Consider the following 20,557-nt stretch of genomic DNA (forward strand, 5'->3'; position numbering starts at 1 on the left):
TCGCACCCCTACTTTTCAAACTTAATTTTAGAATAAAATGTGCGACGATTATACGAGAAAACACGGTATTATTTTATCAAAGTTTTAAATTTACTTTACTATGAAATTGTCTTCAATTCCATTTTTTTATGGTTGATTATTCCTTATTGAATATACATTTGCATTAAACACATTCATAGATAATTTGCACCTTCACAAAGCTTTCTAGGTAGCAATAGTGTCATCAAGTCTTTCTCTTAGCTTCGTTACTCCTCGATGGTCTAGTCAAATCCAAAGAGCATTTTCACAATAATATAAAGGGGAGCCGAGTTCGAATCAGGCATTAGGCAAGACGTCTTCCATGTGTGAGGTGATACAGATTTCTACGAGACCCCACACTGGTGACTAGAAGATTTCACACCAACTACGATCTTAGCTGCATTAGCTATACTGTATTCTTCACAGGACATCCGTCATGTTTAATTGCAGACGTAGGGTGTAACTTTTTCCCGCATCTGGCGTCGTCTACTTGTGGACGGAGAATTTGGTGATCGCTGAGGCCACCCTGCCTTCGCTGCTTCTGTCCGCTGTCTTTGGTGAGTTCTGCCCTTAACTCATATTCCTTAGCCAGCTGAAGGATTTGCAGACATCAAGTTCCTGCTTCCTGCAAGTCACTGTAGTTGTAGCCTCTTGTTCCACACAGCCTCGCTATCCCAAACTGTGCCTAGATGTCCCAGAGGTCTGCATATCACCAACTTCCATCTCTACAACATTGCTGAGAAGCTAATATACAGGTTTATTGTGTAATCTAGTGTTGTGCCACATTGTTGGACATTCATTCCATCGTACGTATTACTAAATTTCTCCACAAACTAATTCACTAGTATATCACTCTCTACATCTGAGTTACTACGTTAAGTGATAATGTGCAATTAATATTAAACTTATTAATTAATAATGGTTTTCATATAGGAAAATTCAATAAATGGTAAATTAATTGTAAATGTATGTAAAGTAACCATTGAGTCATACCTAATAATATTTCCTTTTAAGTTAAATGCTACATTATTATTATTTTATTTTAATCAGTTTTAATTGTCATGGCTAAATTAGGTATGTTTAAATATGTATGTTAGAGAGTTGGGTGCATTCATTTTGCAGAATCAGTTATGGTCATACATTAAATGATAATCACTAACTAGATTCCAACTAGTTTCAATACAAGTCATTACCAGTATTTATCATTAGTTCCCATTTGTGGAACTTGGATAAAGCACATTAGTATTGACGTCGTCAGGGCCTGCGGCCCCTTTGAGCCCGATATGACACCGCCCAACCACCGTCTCAGTTCAAACCTCCCGCTCGTGCGTGCGTGTGTGCGTGTGTTTCCAGCCCGGCAAGAGGGCGCTTAGATGCAGTGCGCCGCACCCCTAAGTATGCTAATTAATATTGTAACCCTTTTTCTTTCATTCTTTTGCCCCAGTGTCTTGTTGCAGTTTAATCATGTGTTTCTTCAATTTAAATATTACATTAATTATAAAACTATAGACGTTGCCCGGGCGGACCCGAATAGGCACGGACTTGGACGAGGGTAGAAATGTTTTATAATAATTCTCAATAACTACGTAAACATTAATGTATTTTAAATTGCCAGTAATTTTTATATATTTATTAATGTAATCTATTATTTACTTAACTTTCGCCGGGGCACGGAATCGCAGAATGTTGTAACGGTAATTGTGTTTGGCGCGAAGGGCGCCATGTGCCACCTGCAAACCATGATCTCATCACAGTCTCTCTCTTCCGCCGGCCGAGGGCGGTCGTGTCGCTGCCTTGAGGCGACCACGTGCGTGGCTCGCCTCCTCACCTAAGCCGATTCGTGCCTCGGGCGTTTTTCTCAGTTGTATCAGCGAAGGAGCGTGTACGGATATAAATCGTGAGTAGAATAAACCAATTAACTGTGTTACGTGTTTTTGTGTTTGGGGGGGCCACGTGGGATCCCAACCTGGCCGGCGGCGTGTGGGACGCCCTGAGAACCCACTGCGTATTAGTAGCGTGCCCGACGCTGAGAGCGGGCTTAGGTAGGGTCGAGAGCTGCGCGTATAATATCTAGAGGGCCAATATCTCGCCGCACACGGGCCACGTAACGCCCTGAGTTAGGGTCTCCAGCCGGGTCCACGTGCCCACTCACGTGGTGGCGCCCACAAATTTGCTCCGATAATTTCACCACAACACCGTACGCCCTCAGTATCATGACAGGAGTCAACCTAAGGTCATCATTGTTTGTAAATTACGCACTTACTCTTTTCCACAACTACCCTCGTGCAAGTCGCACATTAACATCATGCTTCTCTCTCTGAGCAACATACATGAACAGTCAACACCTGGTCGTCACTGTTCGTACATCATGCACTCCGCGCATCTGGAGTCAAAACCAAAACATCACTGCTTCTACATCAAACACTTACTCTGCTCTACAGCTACACATATTCACCTCATGGTTATTTTTCACTGCACCATGCATCTTATTTCAATCTCAGGTCAACACTGCTTGTATATCACACACATACTCTTCTCCAAAGCTACACTAATGCAAGTCACACCTTAACCTCATAGTTGTATATCACTGCTCTGCCCATCTTATTCAACACCAAAACATCACTGCTTGTAAATCACACACTTACTCTGCCCCACAGCTACCCTCATGCAAGTTACACATTCACCTCATGGTTTTCTCTCAGTGCACCACATATCTGATGTCAACACCAGGTCATCTCTGTTCGCACATCAAACATTACACATTTACTCTGCTCCATAGCTACTCTCTTGCAAGTCAGACCTTCACCTCATGCGTATCTCTCAGTAACAGCATATCTGTAAACCTCATGTCATTACTGCTCATACATGATTCACTTTGCTCCACACCTACACTCATCCAAGTCACACTTTCACCTAATGCTTATCTGTCAGTGCACCATGTATCTGTAGTAAATCCCAGGTCATCACTAATTGTAGGATCACACACATACTCTACACCACAGCTACCCTCGTGTAAGTCACAATTTTACCTCATGCTTACCTGTCAGTGCACTGCACATTTGAATTCTACACCACATGTTATTTTTATTAGAAAAACATGTTAGGAGTATCACAGATATAATGAAGTAATAACAATAAAAGAAAATTCAATATTAAAAATCTATGTTATGGAAAATGAAGTAAGGCATTATTAAGTGAGCAAAATGAATTCGTAAAAAGAATTAAAGAAAAATTAAATGAAGCAAAATGAAATAAAGCAAAAGGAAATGAAGCAAAATGGAGTGAAGCATAATGGAGGCAAAATGAAGTGAAGCAAAATGATGTAAAGGAAAATAACATAGGTCAAAATGAAGTGAGGAACAAACAATGTAGGCATGACGAATTTAGGCATGATGAAGTTAGGCACGATTAATTTAAACAAAAAATAAGTGGATTCCAAATTTGAGTTTTTATCAGATTTGAAAAGCTTGAAAACGAAGTCAATGAATGTTCAAATATATATATATATATATATATATATATATATAGTGTTTTGTTAATAACCTTAAGTGTGTATAATTATCCAAGTGTTCTTATAACTTATAAGTTAACACTTGCACTTGAGTACTCTTGTCTCAACAACCATGTTGCTACTTCACATTTATTTCAACAGATATTCACCAAGTGTAATATAAAATAATCACCCCAAGTGTGTGTTAATTATAATCCCTTGAATGTCTTATTACACCCATTATATTATAACTAATGAATATCTTTTGAAAATAAGTTGCAGAACACCAAACGCAAAGGAGGTATTGTGCTAAAATGTCAGAATATATAGCTTTAATAACAGTAATTATGAGAAAGAGGAAAAAATCTACATGGTGTACGAGAACAAGCCTTAAAATTAATTCTTGTTTAAACATTAGGCAATGAAAAAAAAACACACACACACTAGGTCAGGTAATGTTAAAATAGGTGTTTTAGCATACTAACTTCTATTACAAATTTTTGGATAGCCAGTGTTGGGTTTTAATCATGCCATTATCAAGACTCTGTGAATGAACAATGCTTCAGTGGTTAGTTGCTCAGGTAACAGTAGTCTACATCTCACGACTTTACTTTCAAATGCCCCATAAAATGTTCTAGCATGCGGAATTCCCCTAGCATGTAGTTATTTATTATTGTTGGGGAGGTATTTCTGGTCAAGGCATTTGGCCCAAGAGCGCTGCAGTGGTCTGAACATCTGTCGCTAGGCTTAACTCGTGTGAGGAGCACAGTCTAGCCAGCAGAGATTTTTGGAGTCAACTAGGGCATGTGATCTTCGTATCGAAGGGAGACACTTATGTGCAGTACAGAAATATTTATGTACTTAATTATGGTTTTAAGACCTCACATTGTTTGCTCAATTTTCATTTGACTTGCAAAATTTTGGTGACATGATACATTTGTTGATGCAAGCATTGATTACACCAATAGAAAATAACATTCAGCAAAGAGGTTTAGTAAACATGCATACCTACCACAAATGAGCTATAAAAAGATACTCTTACAATAATTAAGATCATGCTGTTTTAACACAAAAATTGAAGCTTAGCAGGTATGCTACAAGAAATAAACCAAAAAGGTAACATCATCGAAAGAGTATAAAGCAACATTTAGTGAAACCTACCTCAACTATTACCCCCTGCTCCGCCGAGTTTTTCTGCTGCGAAAACCAAAAATTAACAACACAATGTTCAAATCTACCAAACAGCCACATACAGCAAGCTTTAATACCGCCATCCACCATTGGCTAACCAAACCACCATACAGCACTGACAAATACGTACGAGATGGCTAGGGAAATGCTGATAAGGGGTTTAAAAAGGCTATTAATAAATATTACATTCTGATCATAAGCATACAATTTAACTACCTTTACAATGCAATAAGATACAAATTGACAGCAAACTTCAACAAAAACAAAATCACATCTTACATGAAAATAAAACACAAGTATAGTTTCTGATGGGTTGGATGCATTACATACAAGCAAAACATAAAAGTATATTTAAAAACAACTCCATATATATTTTTATTTAATTTCACACATACAACAGAGACTTAAACCATTTGGCATCTACAAATCAATAACTCTGGTTATGTGAGCAAAATCAAAGTGAAATGTTCCAACATTTTACTTAGGTTGTGAAAAGCCTACCATTCATTATGAGCTTTGCTTTTGACAGCAATTCTGCTAAAAAAACACAATATTAACTTAACTAGCACATAACTTATCCTAGATGTTTGCTGAAACTAACTTGCACTCTGTACATTCAGGTACACCATGTTAACACCTCCACATCACACTTGTTGGCAAATACATCTAGGATCTGTTGCTGTAGTTCTGAATACCAAATGGTTGAATGAAGCTCTAACAAGGTTGTAAAAATTAAATGAATTTGTTGAACACACAAAAAATTATAAGACCAAAGTGCATTAGTTTAGCTCTAGCACTAACCAGGTATTATATTATGAATTATTACTGGTAAGTGGTAAACTTTTATTCAATGAATACAAGGCAAAGAAGAGTAAGAACCTCAATGTGCTTTTGTGTGTTTCAGTAAAAGACAATGCTTGCGTTCTTTGTAAAGGTGACAAAATTACAGAGTTATATAAAATGTACAAAGTTACAATAAATAAAACAAATAGCAAACTGGCATTTGAACACCATTACTTCCCACATTCACCTATTTTTGGGTAAACAAAGTTTCTGGGACAGCACGTACAAATTTTTGTATCAAATGTAAATTGAGGCAAAGAAATTAAATTTCAATTGAATGGAAATATTAATGTCATTTCACTTAGAGTTAAAGAAGATGTGTATGCACCAGTGTGTTTGACAAGTTATTCAGCTACCAGGTTCAACGACAGCCAGGGTTGTTGCAATCACGTATTTATTAACAGACAGTCTAGTCTAGTCTGTAAGCGCTGTAAGGAAATAACTTATTATTACTTGTGGGCGACTACAACTATCATGATAACCACACCACAAGTTCACAAGTGTTGATTTCAAAAAGTAGTTAAAATTAAGTTTAATACCTATACCATGTCAAAAAAAAAACACACACGCGCATGCGCATGCACACACACACACACACACACACAGCAACCTGTGTGAAAATATTTGAAATTGTAAGATGACAAGGCCCAATCCCCCTTAAGATCTTAAATAAGTCCGAAGGGCAGAGTGCTTTCTTAAGGGTTTTACCATTCTAGGCTCTAGCACTAAGTTTGCACTAACCTATGTGAAAAGCTTGTATACGAGTATTACCACAGAAATTTATTAAAATGATATATTAAGCAAAATACGTACTGTAGATTCAAAATTTATATTAAATGTGTATGTGACATAAAGAAAAATTATAAAAAAGGGGACACAAACATTTAACATAACTTTCAAAACTATCACCTAGCCAGATCAATTAAAAATCTGCATACAATATAAAATTGTTTACCAAAACCCTATTGTTTATGCAGATATAAACACTTGAAGGATTAACTTAAAACGTTCCCATTTATTACATAAACTTACAAAATCACTCACCCATGTTAACTACATGACACACATTAAAATTTTCCCTCATAATAGGGACTGCAATAAACATGCTATCAGAATGGCTGAGGTAACCTTGCTCACTACTTTGTATCTCTCTTAAACCATTCAGTATTATTATATACTATTGATATTTAAATATTCATATTTATTACAAAATTTATTACTTTAAAAAATAAACATGCAATGAATATTTATGCACATGGATATTCTTGGTTTAATTATCAAGGAGGTTTGTCACTGTGCTGCTTGTGTAACTCCGTGAAAACAAGGACTTACAATAGCACAATAGCAACACAAATGTAATTATGCTTGAAGTTGACAACAGGGAACAATCACATTGACGTGCACTGACCATGACTAAAACCATCTTTTACGCAGAACAAGATTATCTTGGACCATGGGGGAACGAGAATTAAAGTGTACTGATGCGTATTTGACCAGACATTAACAGGCCCACTCACACTGAACAAACTGCATGCTGCTCATAACTGGTTTTCATTTATTCTCTAGCGACTACAAGGGCTGTGAAAGTTTGATTCATTTCTCATATGAATCTGCTATCAAAAAAATTGAATTAATCTTTCAACGAAACAATTTGATATAACAATCTGTTACCCAGCTTACTCAGACATGACATCTCAAAACTGAATTGTGCGCGACACGCAAATAGAATATTACAGAAAATTATCACAGACTGAATGAAAGCCGTAACAGAACGCACAATTCCATGACAACTCATATCAACACATTCCCAAACAGAGTTTCATTCAGGATCAACATGCCTCTGTTCCAGTAGTTCACAACCAACACTCTCGCTACTCTCTCAACCACAGCCAACACGACAAGCCTCCGTCAAGTGGCGCGCCTAGTTCACATCTCGAACAGACACTGCGACTTGCCTGCACCTAACTCATAGAGAACTCTAGCGCCCAGTAATAAAACTACACTCTTTGTACCCACGCGCAAGCAGCACTATCCAACAAAACCTAACACAACTAAACAAGCCGCACGGAGTCACGATTCTAAACAAGACTCGCACGCACCAAACAAGGTACAACCAAGTTACAATCAATGTGACGAAACCTCAACTCATCACAGGGTAAATTTTGTGTTTCTTTTCAGCATATACATAAACAGACTTGCAGCCACTTTTTTTACTGCTCCTTGCGCACGGAAGTGACATCCCAGAGTCCTTGCTTGCCCGGCGCTGTCACGAGAAGCTACCACATCTTTGGTTAGTAACTGATTGTTTAACGACCACAGCTTTGCAGTGGTTACACCACCACAGTTCAATTAGCGCACGCCAGCCGCCCTTACTCTCTCGGAATACCCCCTTCCCTGTTACTACCGCCACCCTTGCGATACTTCCCCTCTGCTCCCTAGCACTTAGGCATGCGCGCGAGGGTGTTGTAATACTTTTAAAACTCGTGATCCTTGTTCCTCAATAAGGTTGCAAAATTAGTCCAGATATCTTCTCTTGTCAATATCTATTCTGTCTTGTTCGGAACTTTGTTAGTGATCAAGGCTCTTCATAACTTTGCTGTGCAACGGAAACCCAGGTTGGTGATGGTCGGTTGTAACTAATTTTTTTAATGCAAGGCAGCTGCAAAGTTTAAAAATAAATGTCGCAGTTTCTTCCAGGAAAGTCATAAATATTAGAGCCACTGTCTTCACTTCTCAAAAAGATGCTCAGTTTGCCTGGGAGGGGGGGGGGGGTGCCCAGAGTATGGCTTTTGACAAAATAAAGAGGTTGCTCTCGGAAGAACCTACTCCTGATCCAAGTCAACCGGTAATTCTGAGTGCTGATGCAAGTTCCTTTGGGCTAGGCTGCTGCATCATGCAGCAGTCCGGTACACTTTCAGTGGTTGGAAAACATTACCCACAAATAGAAAAAGAGAAATTGGCTCTTGTATGGGGAGCAGAAAAGTTTCAACAGTATTTAATGGGTACAACTATCATTCTAGAGACAGACCATAAACCTTTGTTACAAATCTTCCATACTAAACCCCTCAATGAGTTAACACGAGTTGCAACAATTCCATATTGGATTACTGAAGGATGACTAATTTATTCATTGTGTGCCAGGGAAAGTGTTGGTTGTAGCAGATGCCCTGTCACGTAACCTCATGGTTTCTGCAGACAAACAGGAAAAAGAACCAACACAGGAAATAGAGACATTAGTGAATCAGGTCAAATATACTTACTCTATCATAGACCAGTTTCTAGCCAATTTGTGAAAGAACAAAGGGATCCAGTTTGCAATAAGCTGCAACTGTACGTGAAAAAAAGTTGGCTTGAGAGGACTAAACTTCCAGAAGAAGTTTGTATATACTTGTATTATAAGTTCGATCATGAGATCACCATTGATGATAAGTCTCTATTGAAAGGTACTGGTCTGATTATTAACCCTTCCTGCAGCATAAATGTTAGCAGTTCATTCAAGCAAGACAGCAAGACACCAAGACATCACCAAATGTTCAGATAGAGAAAAGTTATCTGTTTAGTGGACTGGGTTTTCAACACATTTAGAGAACTTGATACACAACTGCCCACAGTGAGTGGAGCACACAGTCACCCTTAAGAGGCCGTGTCAGTAAATGTTTATTTCCAATATTCTGCTCTAGAAGTTCTCTCTTTTAACAGTGAGATTTAGTGGCTTATTCAACCGAAGTAACTGTAGCCGCAGCGCGTGATAAAGCTACGAAAAATGTATCTGGTTCCTCGACAATCTGAGAGGATGACAATCTGACCGGCGGCTCACAAGGAAATTGCGGATGCAGGCATTCAGAATCAAGAAACCTCACATTTACAACTGTAGTATCAGTCGTATCTAAAAATGTTAATACTTTAAACGTATCGGAATACAATTAATCTTCAAACATGTGGTAATTATTCTTTAACTGGATGTAATATTCCGTCAAAAATAATGTTAGTTGACATTAAAAAGTATCTATGCGAAATTCATCATGTAACGTTTTAAAAGGATAATAACATAAATTCATATGCTTAGATATTGCATAAGCATTACGCACAATCTAAATACAATCTCACTTAAGTCAGACTACCTAATTTTTTACAATGCACCATCATACAGTTTAACAGAGGTAGGAGAACCCCTTATCGACGTTGTTTCAAAGAATTTAAATTTACAAATATTACTATTTATCTTATTACGATATGTATCCTTATGAATACGAATTTACAAAAAAAAATATTGAATTGATTACATTATACTTTAACATTACACAAGACTAAAACAATAACAAAACTTAATTTTATATATTGCTGTAGCATATTAGAAGACGAAATAACTCACAAGACTAACATTAAGAGGGCTGCATTACAAATTTACTTTACAGAGGAGAAAATATCCTTTAAAGATATTTCACTACCTCATTGATTACATAATATGCCGTTGATGTGATCGTAGATATAAAGTATTGAAAAAATATATTTAATTATGTTTATGTAAATATTTAGAAAACGTTATTGCTTATAGATGCTCATTATTTAAATAATAAAGAATCTTTTACTTTTATGTACTGAACAAACAAAATACTCATAAGTTAATAAGAATAAGCTTAGTTGAGTAACATCTTCAATTTGTATTGAATTCAATGTACATATCGAAAATCATGTACAATGAATGCAACTGATTGAATTCAATAAATATTTGATCTTGTGAAACGGCCATAATGATGATGTAGATAATTATAGATGCTCACATGCATTTTGAGAGTCCGTATAGAGCCTATTACAATTCTATAAGTATACATTAAAATGATTTTAAAATAGACATGTGTAATATAATTAAAACTTGTTTAAGTAGGATCACAAAAAAATGAAAATTCTTCAACAGTAAGTTATGTTTTATAAGATTTTAACAAACACACATACCATAAGAGAATATTAATCATGACACATAATTCAACACAAAATACTCATTCCAGTAGGCGCTACGTAAAAATAACTTCTATTTTTATGCTGATAACTTTGCATTGTTTTATATATCATTATTTCTAACTTTTAATATTCTCTACACATTAACTGAAATTAATTATTTACAGAGTCTTAGCAAATGTTGGTCTGTACCACATACAGTTCGTACGATATCTCTACGTTAAACACATACAGTTCATTATTAGTAATTTCAATTATATTTCTATGAACATAATGAAATTAGTATAGGGCCTAGGTTGTTCACTGTTAATTGAGTACTTCTGAAGTATTATTATTGTGAGTTAACATATATACCAAATGCCATTCTTTCAGTAAAGTTACAAAGAAGACAACAAGATAATATAATGTACTAGCTGCAGTACCCGGCTTTGCCCGGGCTGAACACCGGGTGATCTATAGTCCGCGAGTTACAGCAAAATGGATAGCGATATGTCCAGTGTGTTGGAAATTAAGAAATGACACATAATTACTGTTTGTGTATCTGTGACTTATGATTTTCTGTTTACCCATGGCGATCGGTTGAAAGATTTAGAAGTTGATGCGCTACAGCACCATCTAGCGGCGAGTTACAAAAAAAATGGATAGCATAAAAACCTTCTTCATGATAAAAACACTTCGATGTGCCAACTTTCATGGCGATGGGTCAAACGGTGTAAGAGTTTATCAACGTCATACATACCAAAATCCAATTATATATATATTCTTATATTTCGAAATTTTGGGGCTTTAACTTTTGCTGAAAGTGGATGTTCAGGACCTCGAATGGTTTGGAACACTCCATCTCAAAAGAAATGATATTGGAAATTCCTGAAATTTTCTAAATTTGGGGCTTTGTCCCCAGAGGGGGAGGGGTGATTTTGAGGACCCCGAATGGCTGGGAAACAATAAAAATCGAAAGAATGATATTTGAAATTTTTTTAATTTTTGGGGTTTTGACCCCTGAGGGGGGGGGGGGGTGTGATGTTGAGGACCCCGAATGGCTCGTAAACACTCCAAATCGAAAAAGAATAGGTTTTTGGAAATTTTGGGAAATGTTTTAATTATTGGGTTTTTGACTCCTTGTGGGGGGAGGGTAGTTTGAGGACCCCGAATGGCTCGTAAACACTCCAAATAGTAAAAAAGTATTTTAAATTTAAGAAATTTTTCGAAATTTTGGGTTTTTGAATTCCCCCAATCCCCTTACCACAAATTTGTTGGAGAACACGTCTTTGGGTAAACGTTCCGCCATCCCCCGGACACTTTAGTTAGTAATGACTTAATTTAATATTTCCTCCATTTTTTTGAAATTTTGTGGTTTTCACTTTTGAGAAAAGGGAGGGGGGTGGAGGTTCAGGACCTAGAATGGTTCGGAACACTCCATCTCGAAAGAAATGATATTTGAAATTCCTGAAATTTTTGAGATTTTGGGGCTTTGTCCCCAGAGGGGGAGGGGTGATTTTGAGGACCCTGAATGGCAGGGAAACACTAAAAATTGAAAGAGAATGATTTTTGAAATTTTCTAAATTTTGGGGCTTTGACCCGTTAAGAAAGGGGGGGGGGGGGTGATTTGAGGACCCCGAATGGCTCGTAAACACTCCAAACCGAAAGATAATAGGTTTTCGAAAGTTTGGGAAACTTTTTTATTATTGGGTCTTTGACTCCTTGTGGGGGTAGGGTAGTTTGAGGACCCCGAATGGCTCGGAAACACTCCAAATAGTAAAAAAGTATACTTAAATTTAAGAAATTTTTCGTAATTTTTGGGTTTTACACCCCCCCCCCCCTCCCACAAAATTGGGTGCGAAGTCGACTTTGGGTAAAAGTTCCACCATGCCCCGGACACTTTAGTTCGTAATGACTTAATTTTAATACAATTTCCTCCAATTTTTTCGAAATTTTGTGGCTTTCACTTTTGTGAAAAAGGTGAGGGGGGGGGGGAGGGGTGGAGGTTCAGGTCCTCGAATGTTTCGGAACACTCCATCTCGAAAGAATAGATTTGATGTAAGTTTTTGGACATACGCCATTGCTAAGAACTTTTTCTGTTGAAGAAAAACTAATAAATAAAATAAATAAATAAAAATAAAAATAAAAATACTCAAAAAAAAAAGATACAAAAAACACACAAAATTAAGCAAACAATTGCTGTTGTCAACAAGGATATGAACACCACAAAATATTCCGAAACAGGAATATGGTCAGCAAACAAAGAAAAAACAAAGAAAAATGTACTAAGAGAACGAAAAAATCCCCACAAATGATGACAACACAAAAATATTGAAACCCAAAATAATTCAGCACAACAGTTGAAGCGAGACAAAAAACATGACAAAACGAAAAAACAAACAAATACAATAGTTTTACCTAAACAGAAACAAGCGACGTTTCGGGAACTGCTATCTGCTCCCGTCCTCAGGCAGAGACGCACATGGTACGGAAACACAGGTGCGACTGAGAAGGGGCTGGAAAATGAGGGTATTTATCAGAGAAAGGGCTACATCTTGCTCAGCCAATGACAGACGAGCTGTCTCCCCATTGGCTGTGCACCATGTAGTTAAAGCGGATTGGTTATGGTGGGTTGAGTATTGGCTATTGCAATGGCGTATGTCCAAAAACTTACATCAAGTCAAGCACTCCCATTGCACAAATCTTTTAAAGATGATACATATGTAACATTTGTATCATCACATCTAATAAATATTTTGAAGAGTTGTAACATGGTTTAACATTTTTTTTTTGTCTTAGGCCAAAGTTACCCTCAAAGGGCCAATGTTACCCCAACTGACGGTACTGTAAAAAAAATAACAATATTGACAAATAGAAAAAAATAGTAGGCCCTACTAACCTATGAATAAATTTCGAAGAAATTTATCAGTTTAAGAATTTATATACCTATATAATATGAAACTTGAAACTATCCACACAATAAAAACCTAAGAATGTTAGTGTAACTAATTTTTTTTATTTGTCATAACCTAAACATATGTATGTTTCCAAAATGAAACAAAGTATAAATAATGACCAATTTGACAAAAAAATGCACAACTGAAATGACATTGAAAACATACACGTGAAATTTAAAAGAATTGTGAGTGCCTTAGGTAGGGAGAAAAAAAATATATAGAAGAAATTAAATTTAAAAAATGGGTGCGTGTACTTAGGTACGCGCATGAGAAGTTATACTTCTTTGGCATCATTAAAAAATAGTTTTTAATTGCATGCAAAAATATTGCGTGGAGTCCCTCCGCGCGGAAGAAGTGAAACTTCGTAATGTGGAAATGAAAATAGGAAGGTGTAGAAATTGATTTTTTAGTGAAATCATATTTTATCAAATCAAACTAAAAAAATTAAGGAAATAAATTTGTAACGATTCATAGATTGATCTTCAGAGAGAGAGACACCTATTAAATGTCTATAAAACTAACTTTTTTATGAGAGCAGATTTTCATGAAATAAATCATGAAATCATTCAACGATAAAAGCTATTTATTTAAGTAAGCGGACGGGTTCGCCCCAAGGAGAAAATTGACGCGGTGAGACCTCGTGGACATAGAGAAATGACACACACTCACTATTTGTGTGTCTATGAAACATGATTTTTTTCTGCAATTTAAATTGTAGTATACAAAAACGGTATTGAAAATTTAAACAAACATGGCGACACTACAAACTGTCAAGATCTTTATTTTTTTCTTACTCTCTACTTAGTTCCTTACAATACAAAACGTAACGTAATGGCTTGAAAGCTATTGCTCGGCTGACATAGAGGAATGACACTAACAGTTTGTATATCTATGACACACATTACATAAAATTAAGATATTTTTTTTAACCCGTTTAAAATTTATTTTTTTAGACAAAAGATAGCCTATGTCCATCCCAAGGATATAATCCATCTCCTTGCCAAATTTCATTACGATCAGTTCAGCCGTTCAGCCGGGAAAAGGTAACAAACAAACAAACAAACAAACAAACAAACAGACAAACAGACAGACAGACAGAGTTACTTTCGCATTTATAATATTAGTAAGGATGTAGTACCATATTTTAAACCCCTATTAAATGAATAATAACTCAATCTCTTTTCTGGACTATTAAGTAATAATTTTTATAACTGTTATTTGTAACTTACTAAAATGACAACTAACAAATTAGTAAAATATATAATTACGTGCGATATAGTGTGACATTTTTACTTGGACGGCAAACGAATATAATAAAATGTCTATGACAATGTTAACTTTACTCATTATTATGGAAAGAAACAAAATGGGCTGATAAGCATATTCTACACTGACATTAAAAAATGCTCAATTCAAAATGAACATTTCTTCCCGATGACAAACAAAAAATTTTTATGGTCGCGAATAATACATTCGTATGGCGTCACATCAGTGGAATATTCCCTTGGCATAAATGTGTGAAGTCTGTGGCACTTGTGGAGAAGTAAACCTTCGCTCGAACACAAAAACAAATGAACGAACCGCTTTTTTTTTTTTTATGGGATGTGCAATTGGAGACCCCTGGGGTGGTTGAAGAGTGTCAGGTCGGTCGCCAGACCAGACAGTAAAAGCTCAGGGGCTGAGGATAGAAAAGGCCTACTCCAAATTATTAAGTATAAATGTTGTCATGCAATAGTTAAAGACTTGATTACACCCAGGTTTTTAAACCCATCATGATCATGAAGACACTGATCGGAAGGTAATGTGCAATACATTTCAATGGCCTTTTCAGTTTTTGCTAAATAATTATAAATATAAGCAAAATTTCACTTTATCTGGACAAATCAAAATATTGATAATATTATTTTCATCACAGAAATAATATATGATATGATAACTAAATTTGAAAAAAGCGGTTATGTTAAATGTATTGTATACTTTCAGTAGGCAAAATTTCCGGCCCCTACCTCTTATAGACTTTGAGAAAAACTGCCTTTTAAAATAACATTGATATAAATAGGAGCGCAAATTTGTGACATGGCCTCTTAATGTGCCTTATCTGCATGAACTATTTCCAGTTCAGCTGTGGCAAAAAGTAGGCATGTACTTGTTTAAACATGATAAGAGGTGCATGATGTGATTCAAGGATTTTCAAAGTCATAACTAATGTCTTCATTAGGTGATGAAACTCTCATCAAACACCTCAAAAATGTTTTTACTAGGTTTTGCATCACAGAGGTAGTAACAGCAGATAAATGCACCCAGCTTTTGTTTGGTCGATTTATAGAATTTGCATCTGTGTATAATTTTGTTGTAATTACTTCTTCCTTGTATTATCACCAGTAAATGGGGGAGTTGAAATTGCAGTAAAGGTCGCAAAGCAGCTCGTAAAAAATAATGCAGATATCTCACCTGTATTACTAGCATATTATACTACACCGCTAGGCAATGGGTTCAGCCCTGGCGAACTACTCATGAATTGTTGCTCATGATCAAACCTCCCAATGTTGCCCTCCAAACTGTTTCTGATTGTTGATCTTATGGTGTTACAACAAAAGGAATTTACAAAGGCTACTAACAAAGGAAACAGGTACAATAAAAGACATAAGGTGAAACACTTAGAAGAGTTAAAATAGTGGGGAGAGATAGTGTTCTGTAAGAGACTTGGAGTGCAAGTGTTACAGGCTCTGCTAAGTTTAAGTGATCTTGTAATGGTGGCAAGCTGGCATAATCAATAAACGAGAATAATTAGTAGCATAATAACTAGCTGGAGAGTATGCTGAAATTCAGCAGGAGGGTCCTGAAATTAGGTCTCCAAGGGGCAGCTATAAGTGTGTCAATGGACAGCTGTTACTGGACACATGCTCAATTTTGATTAGTATTTTTTGTTTAATTTATTTTTTTGGGCAAACTGGACACTATATTGTGTTCCGGGTGATCTATGTTTTTGTAGATAGTGTAACGCCCCTCGTGCCTCAAAGTTGAATTATTTTAAATTAATTAAAAAGAGCCTTGGAAACTTGCTGGGTAAGAAAAATAAGAAAATTAAGTAATTGACCAGAGGTGGCACGAGGTGGAGAACAAGATAATTTGGATCTCCCTGACACAAGCAACTTGGGAGGAGTATGGATCTTTTAAGGGAAGAAGGTATATCATAAATAAATTAACACTACACAAGTAGCTTGGTCTATAGGTTCCCTGATTTATTATTAAGGAATTTTGTGTTCGTATTATTCAAACCTGACAATAAAAATCTTAGTAAATAACAAAGTTAAAGGGGGCGCCCCAGGAGTAATTAAAACAGTACATGTTACACCTTAGCAAAAATTATTACATAATTAAAATTTAAAAATTGCACCAAATTTGAATGTCCCAACAATTACATCGCTGATTAGTTTTATTGATTCTACATATTCTTGAGGAAAGCACTGTTCGCTGGTAGGCTATTCATTCGATTTATGTAGTTCGTAGCTAGAAAGTGGGGGGGGGGGGGATGTTGATTTAACATTACCACCCGGGTCTTCAACAAATAACGTCGGGTCGCGGAAACCTCTCTTCTAACGTGACCCGCAGTGGAGGTGCAGGACCACGAGCTGGGAGCGATTTCTCTCTCCAGCACTTCGACCCTGTCTGAAACCCAAATCAAATTCAAAACGAATTATACTTGCTTCCAGACAGTCCTATACCGTCGGCGCAAAAGGCCAACAAACGGGAAAGGGGGGGGGGAAAAGAAAAAAATTACTCACCAACCAGGGTGTAGAGTTCGGAGCTCACTAGGTGTCTCGCGCCGACATCAGGATGCCGCGGACCGAGAAATCAGGATGCGCGGACGAAACCGGAATTTTTAGAATTAAATAAGAAGAAATAAAAATTTAACTACGCATGACTTTTCTAAAAACTACCTCTGCCTGGCTACTGTACAAACGGGATCACATCCCTTAAGCAAACTGACTACATTCTCGTGCACGCGAAAATCACCGTTCCCGCAAAAAGCCTCTTAGCGCAGAGGACGTAGGTGAGACGAGGTCAGTAGCCGAGGTCAGAGGGCTGAGTGCCCCGCAATCGGCCAAAACCCCTAATTAAATCGGGCGGTAAGGCCCCGGGTCAAAGGAGGGGGTAGGTTCGGTTCTAAGCCGAAAATTTCCGAAGGAGTCCGAGGCGGTCGTGGCAACAACACGACATGCGCGCTCTCTACCGGACCGAAACGAAAACAAAGAACAATCGACTTCTCCGGGCCGCGAGAGGAAAGCATAGTGCCTTATGGCACCGCGACGCTGCCTTCTAGCGGCGTAAGGGGGAACTACTTGAGGTGGTGAGCAGACTTGCCACCAGGTGTCATGAGGGTAAGCTCTGCACGCTGGCGACCAGGCCCGCGGTTACTTTTTTTGCCGCTAGATGTCAGGGATGTGTCTGTCGGACCCGGGAGAAGGTTTTTGCATCAGGTCATCGTCCCGTCCGGTCACTGCTCTTAGCTTAATTTCTCAGAACTAAAGTGAGGAGGAGAGAGAGGAAGGGGGGGCAGAAATAGCCACTAAGGTGGGAACGCAGCTCCACTGGAGACTGCTTCGTGACGAGACATGCTTTTCTCAGCAGGCCTCTACAAGGTAGCAGCTTGCAGCCCAGGAGCTGCTCAAAGCAGTTTTGGTCATGCAGGGAATTAAAATTACAAACTCGGGACGTGACTGCAGGCGAGAGAAATTTCAACCGGGCTGACCATGTCCACATTAGACAGCAAAATATCAGATTGGCCCCCTGGGAAGGGGCTTCGGTCCACTGGCACCAAGTTTAAATCGGTGGCGTACACCGGCCTAACAAAAAGTAAATCACCCCCATTAACCACCAGATAAATTTAAAAAAATGGAAACCCCAAAAAATTTTAAAATTATAGAATAAATTAAAAAAAGTGACGAAATGCCTAATTTCCGGCACATACTCCCCCGCTTGAATGCGGAGCATATAGGGAAAATAAAACAAACACTTACACTGCTCATTAAAACTAGTACCAGGTTCGCCTGTATCCTACTACTTATATTCTAACACCTTTGAGACGCGTCCGCCTCTCAGGCACAACATATCGATAACCCTTAAACAATATTATTAACTAAGAGCTTATTAACTAAGTGGCCACTTAAAACTAATACAACGTAAAGCTAGCATTCTTATTTCTAGTACCATGGATTTTTAAGACCTCGAGGATTTCTGGCATGCGTAATATTAGAGAGTCCCCTGTGTTAGGGGAAAGAAATTAAACACATCTACTTTAAGTCAGCCTGTGTTTTCTTTAGATGGGAGATGTGCGCTCTGGTCACGAATTCTCCTGAACTGGGGTCAGCTAGGCTAACCGTCACTGGCGTTAAAAATCGCTGTATTTGAAAAGGACCTCTCCAGCGGTACGCCAGCTTGGCGGAAAACTTATCCACTGCCTTGCTGAGTGGGTGTGCCTTACAAAGCACAAAATCGCCTACCCTGTAAGGGTTAGGAGATCGGTTTTCGTTGTATTTCTTTTTTCTGCTCTCATGAGCCAGGTTGAGATTTTTACGAGCTCGTCTCCAAATCTCCCTGATGTCTCTCGGATCATCGGGCAATAGGTCATTCAAAGACCAAAGATTTGAAAGAGGGGTATTAGGTCGGTAAGTGAACATGAGTTCGAAAGGAGTACTTTTGTGTCCTTCATGATGTGCATAATTAAAGGCCATTTGCAGCCACACCAAATTCGAATCCCATTTATCCTGCTCCTGCGCATGGTAAGCTATTAGAGCAGACCGGAGATTGCGGTTGAATCTCTCAGCATGCGAGGGCTGTGGATAATAAGGCGAGGTTGTGACGTGCAGAATGCCATGTGAGAAGCACATGTTCTTAAAAATCCTAGCCGTGAACTGGGTTGCATTATCTGACACTACTATAGACGGGACTCCCGACGTCTTGAAGATCTGATTACGTAGCGCAGATACAGTGTTTTCTGCGGTGGCTTTTCGCATGGGGATGAGCCAGACAAATTTTGTGAAGGCGTCAATACACACCAGCAGCATAGTGTTTCCTGTCTTTGAGCGCGGGAAAGGTCCGACAAAGTCTATAAACATCTTTTGCATGGGGCGCTCGGCCACATCTGAAGTTAAATAACCGAAACGAGTATTCTGCGCTGGCTTACTCAGCGCACAGATTTTGCATAGTTTCACCTGCTCGGTGATGTCCTTGTGCATGCCGTCCCACACGAAATGACGTCGGATAGCCTGAATGGTCTTATATATACCGAGGTGTGCGCCCACCGGCGAGGTGTGATAATAATGGAAAATCATATTACGCAGATTTTGTGGGAGCAAAATTTTGTATGTTTTTGATTGGGGGGTGCGTTTTTGCAACAGCCCCTTAGACATCCTAAAGTATTTTGGCGCCGTTCCTAAATTAAAAAGTTTAATAATACTGGAAATGTGGGGATCAGCTTCCTGCTGGCTCTGTAAATCCTGAAATGCCAACGGAAACTCTGTCAATAGGGCTTGACATAAGATTGGTGTTCCTTCGGGCGGAGCCTGAGTTGGACTTTCGAACATGCGCGACAGTGTGTCCGCTACTATGTTCTGTGTGCCACGAATGTGTTGGATTTTGAACTTTAAAGAGGAAATTTTTGCAATCCATCGCGCGAGTTTCCCTAATTGTTTCGGGTGTGCCAAAAGCCAGGCTAATGCCTGATTATCTGTCTCTAACAGGAATTCCCTGTGTTCTATAAATTGGCGGAATTTGTCGATGCCAAATACCACGGCGAGGCATTCTAATTCGTAGATCGAGGAGGCTTTCCTCTCGGCGTGGGTAAGTGTCCGCGACGCAAACGCAATGGGCTGTCTGCAGCCTTCGACTTCCTGTGACAGTACTGCGCCTATAGCCACACTGGACGCATCAGTCTGTAAAATGAAAGGTTTGGTGAAGTCTGCCATGCGGAGTACAGGCGGGGAAGAAATCGCCTGTTTCAGGAAATTAAAAGCTTTTTCTTGTTCCGGACCCCATGTGAAAGGTGTGTTTTTCTTACGCAACGTATTTAGTGGTGCTGCGTGCTCAGCGAAATTAGGAATATATTTTGAGTAAAAATTTG

General features: G+C 38.2%; 1 protein-coding gene across 3 annotated transcripts in view; it reads right to left on the reverse strand.

Moving 5' to 3' along the window:
- LOC134527286 (rab11 family-interacting protein 4A) overlaps positions 1 to 20,557 on the reverse strand; it is a 620,480-nt gene that overhangs the window by 5,582 nt on the left and 594,341 nt on the right. The window contains exon 12 of one of the 3 annotated variants that reach the window (XM_063359829.1): positions 4,670 to 4,705. The exons of 1 other annotated variant lie outside the window; for it this stretch is intronic. In XM_063359829.1, coding sequence (XP_063215899.1) covers positions 4,670 to 4,705 — 36 coding nt within the window. The remainder of the gene's footprint in view (positions 1 to 4,669; positions 4,706 to 20,557) is intronic. One more of the 3 variants, XM_063359830.1, reaches the window with a different exon arrangement.

This window comes from Bacillus rossius, chromosome 1, assembly GCF_032445375.1.
Source record: "Bacillus rossius redtenbacheri isolate Brsri chromosome 1, Brsri_v3, whole genome shotgun sequence".
Lineage (NCBI taxonomy): Eukaryota > Metazoa > Arthropoda > Insecta > Phasmatodea > Bacillidae > Bacillus > Bacillus rossius.